The sequence below is a fragment of the Microtus ochrogaster genome, chromosome 10 (genome assembly GCF_000317375.1).
Source record: "Microtus ochrogaster isolate Prairie Vole_2 chromosome 10, MicOch1.0, whole genome shotgun sequence".
Taxonomy (NCBI): domain Eukaryota; kingdom Metazoa; phylum Chordata; class Mammalia; order Rodentia; family Cricetidae; genus Microtus; species Microtus ochrogaster.
Window position 1 is genome coordinate 52,291,204 of NC_022016.1, and position 4,281 is coordinate 52,295,484.

The following is a 4,281-nucleotide window of genomic DNA, read 5'->3' on the forward strand; positions in this document are numbered from 1 at the left end:
GGGATTTCTATCATTTACATTTTTAATAAAACCACTTTATGTTTAAAATTGTGCGATGGGAGTGGACGACATCCTCAGTCTAATGATACCAAAAGCCAAGATTTCATCTTCTGACACAGCGCCCAAGACTTCAGGGTCATGATGCGCCAGAGCCCAGTTAGCAGTTGGCTAAGCATAAACCCGCCTCCCTCTCGACATTCGCGGCGGACTGCTAGAAACCCCGCCCCCTCCTTTCTGATTCGCTGTTCCCGTGCTCGTCCCGCCTCTCCATCGTCCAGATTGGTGGCTTGGCCGCCCTCGCAGTTAGCGCGCTTGGAGAGAAGCTGCTACGCCCGGGACGGAAGCGGAGCTGAGCAGGAGACAATGGCAGGCTCGGCGTTGGCGATTCGGGCTCGCCTCGGCGCATGGGGTGTGAGGGTCCTGCAAACCCGAGGCTTCGGCTCCGACTCGGTAGGTGGCGGCAGGCCCTACGGCCCATCCCGGGGCGCGGGTCCTCTCTTCCTTGTTGTGCCTTTTGCCATGATTACGTCTCTCTCTGCAGTCGGAGAGCATGGACTCTGGCGCTGGCTCCATCCGAGAAGCCGGTGGGGCCTTCGGAAAGAGAGAGAAGGCTGAAGAGGATCGGTACTTCCGGTGAGGCCTATCTGGTCCCAAGTCCTGCCCCCATCTCTTTCCTGTCCTTTCTACGCCCTCTGTCGCTCCACCCATCTTTACCTGGTCCCTTGGGGCGCCCATCCTCTGGCAGAATTCCCAGGTCGATGAAGCCATTGTGTCTCAACATAGTTGAATCATTTAACTTAACATCAGTACCAGTACCACACTGCTGGCCTCCCACCAGTCCTAAACCGATCTGCAGGACTCAACCCAAGGCTCATCTCCTAATTTATCATTAGCTATCATCTTCCTCGCCCACTGTCACCCGCTCGCCCACGGTCACCCGCTCAGCACCTCTGTCAGTGCGAGACCCCAGGCGCTTTGAACAGTGTTTACATCCAACCAGGACAAGCAGTCTGTTTCTCTCTCTCTCTCTCTCTCTCTCTCTCTCTCTCTCTCTCTCTCTCTCTCTCTCTCTCTTTCCTCTCTTCAACCTTTCCCCCCGCGCGCATTAGTTTTGTAAGGCTACATGCTTTCCCTGAGACCTCAGACCCTGTCAGTCATTTCTAGATCCTCAGCGTGTCTTCAGTTCTTCGCAAGAGCTTAAGTTCTTAGCTGCTAGGAGTTCCTGCTCAAAGCTAGACTTCCCTCACTCCGAGAGACTTTTGCCCTACTCAGACCCTGAGTTGTAGATATTTCTCGATTGGTTAGAAACAGGGAGTGGACTATATCTACAACGTTTTCCCAACCCTGAGTTATCTTTAACTGCCGTCTGTCCACACTGGAGAGCAGCCGGAAACTAATCTTGCTTCTGTTCCTCCTTTGGTTTCGTCCTAAGGATTGTCCTAGACCTATAGGGGTTGTTGCTCAGTTATGAACTAAGAACTTAAAAACATGCAGATGTTCGGGGGTTCAAGTCTCAGTACCAAAAAACAATTGTCAGGATGGCAATCCCCCTGCCTCAGCCTTCTAAGTGTTGGGATTAGGGGAATACCACCACTCCTGACTTGGAACCTTTATTCTTTACCTTGGGTATGACTGTTTTGTTGAGTCGTGTTTGGGTTTTCTTTCTTTTAAAGATTTACTTTATTTTGAGTTCTGTGGCTGTTTGGATATGTGGGTGTAAATACAAGTGCCCCAGGGAAGCCAGAGTCAATGGGTGCCCCTGGAATGAAAGTTACAAGCAGTTGTGAGCTGCTGAAACTGGTGCTGGTAACCAAACTGAGGTCCTCTGCTAGGGCAGTATGCAGGGGCTGGAGAGGTGGCTCAGGGGTTAAGAGCACTGACTGCTTTTCCAGAGGAACCAGGTTCTATTGCCAATGTCCACATGGTGTCTAACAACTGTCTGTAGCTCCAGTTCCATGGCATCCCACACCTTCTTCTGGCCTACATGGACAATGCATGCATACATATGGTGCACACCTTTAATCCTAACATTCTGGAGGCAGAGGCAGGAAAAGCTCTCTGAGTTTAAAGTCATATGGTCTACATATCTAGTTTCAGGACAGCCATACATAAAGAGACCCTGTCTCGTTAAAAAAAAAAAAAATCAGGCAAAACACTCATATACATAAAACATAAAATAAATCTTGGGGCTTGAGAGATGGCTCAGAAGTTAAGAGCACTGGCTATTCTCCCAGAGGTCCTAAGTTCAATTCCCAGCAACCACATGTTGGCTTACAGCCATCTATAATGAGATTTGGTGACCTCTTTGGCATACATGCAGGCAGAACATTGTATACATATAAATCTTTTTCTAAAATCTTAAAAAAAAAAAAGAAGCTGATTATGGTGGTACGCATTATTTAAATTGTGTGTGTGTGTGTGTGTGTACATGCATGCATGCTTGCTTGTGACAAGTGTGTGGGGGCCCTCAGAGGCCAGAGGCGGTAGATCCCCTAGAGTTGTAAGCTGCCTAACATGGGTGCTAGGAATTAAATTTGGATTCTTCTGGAAGAAAAATACATGCTCTTAATCTCAGAGCCACCTCTACAGCTCTTATTTAATTTTTTTGCGTATATGAGTTTATTGCCTAATGTATGTATGTGTGCCACATGAGTACCTGGTACCTGTGGAGGCCAGAAGAGGGTGTCAGATCCCCTGAAACTACAGTTACATATGGGTGTGAGTGCTGGAAACGGAACCTGAGTTCTGTGCAAGAGCAGCGAATGCTCTTAATCATTGAGCCGTATTCGCAGTCCCAACGCAGTAAACTTAAATTGGGAACTATCCAAAGACGACAGTTGGATCCCTTAGAACCCTGAGAACTGGAATTACAGATGGCTTTAGCTGCCATGTTAAGACAAGTGCTCCTAACCATTGAGCCATCTCTCCAGCCCCTTGCTTGGGGCTTCCAAAACAGTCTCACTCTGTAGTTCAAGTGTACTGGAACTCGGACTGGCCTCAGATGCGCAGTAATTCCTCCTAGCTCAGCCTTCAAGATGCCGGGGTTACTCAGTGAGCCAGTAACCCTGCCTGCCTTCAGTATGACTAAAGATCTCCTTGGGAGGCAGTGGAGTGACTCAGAGGACAAAGGTGCTTTGTAACAAGACTGTTAAGCTGAGTTTTGACACCAGGGACTCACAGAGCAGGAGAGAACCGACTCCCACAAGCTCCATCCCACCCCCACCTCCACCCCAAACACACAAACGAATGTAATGAAAGTAAACTAAAGATCTCTTTGGGTGGAGGATTAAAATTAAACCCTCGGCCGCTGTCTCCGTATAGAGAGAAGACCAGAGAACAACTGGCTGCCCTGAAGAAACACCATGAGGACGAGATCGAGCACCATGAGCAGGAGATTGAGCGTCTGCAGAAACAAATTGAGCGTCATAGGAAGAAGATGAAAAGCCTGAAACATAACAATCACTAAATGCATGCAGTCCCCCACAGAATGGCCCCGTATCGTTCCTCACGTCTATAGAGACATAGTTCTGAGTGATTAATATTTGGTCTGTGTGCTACTAACAGATAATAAACTATCACCAGTAATCATGTGTGATGTGTCTACTGTCTAAAAGGTGGTGGGGGCGGGGAGCAGGCACTACGCCTCCATTCAGATGAATTAGGCAGGACTGTAAGTAGAATGAGGAGGGGAGATGACACAGACCCCAATCTAATCAGAAGTGGACAGAGAAATCTTGACCTGTAAACCCCAGTCCAGTGCAGAACAGTCTGGAAATGATAGCATTGCATTACTTGGAGGACTCTCAGATGAACTTGCTATTGCTCTAATATTGCAGGTTGAGACAACTGGCAATGGTGGCGCACACCTTTAATCCCAGCACTTGGGAGACAGAGGCAGTCGGATCTCTATGAGTTCAAGACCAACTTGGTCTATAAGAACTAGTTCCAGGACAGCTAAGGCTGTTAGAGAAACCTGTCTCAAGAAAAACAAGAGAAAGAAAGACAGACAGACACGAGCTGGGCGGTGGTGGCTCACACCTTTTAATCCCAGCAGAGGCAGGTAGATTGGCCTACAAATTGAGTTCCAGGACAGCCTGGGCTACACAGAGAAACCCTGTCTCAAAATAAAACAAAGGAGCACTGGCTGTTCTTCCAGAGGACCCAGATTCAGCTCTCAGCACCCACGTGGTGGCTCCGGTGGCTCATAACCATCTCTAATTCCTGTCTCAGAGAATCTGACTCCCTGTTCTGCCCTCAGACACTGCACACATGTGCACAGAC

The 4,281-nt window shown here is 48.5% G+C and overlaps 1 protein-coding gene across 1 annotated transcript; it reads left to right on the forward strand.

The window, feature by feature from the left end:
* The first annotated feature begins 295 nt into the window (after positions 1–295).
* On the forward strand, positions 296–3,585 carry Atp5if1 (ATP synthase inhibitory factor subunit 1). The gene is made up of 3 exons (XM_005353124.3): positions 296–450; positions 542–633; positions 3,322–3,585. Exons 1-3 carry the CDS (start codon positions 364–366, stop codon positions 3,464–3,466), a joined length of 324 nt encoding a protein of 107 aa, XP_005353181.1. The 5' UTR covers positions 296–363; the 3' UTR covers positions 3,467–3,585.
* Positions 3,586–4,281: the final 696 nt, after the last annotated feature.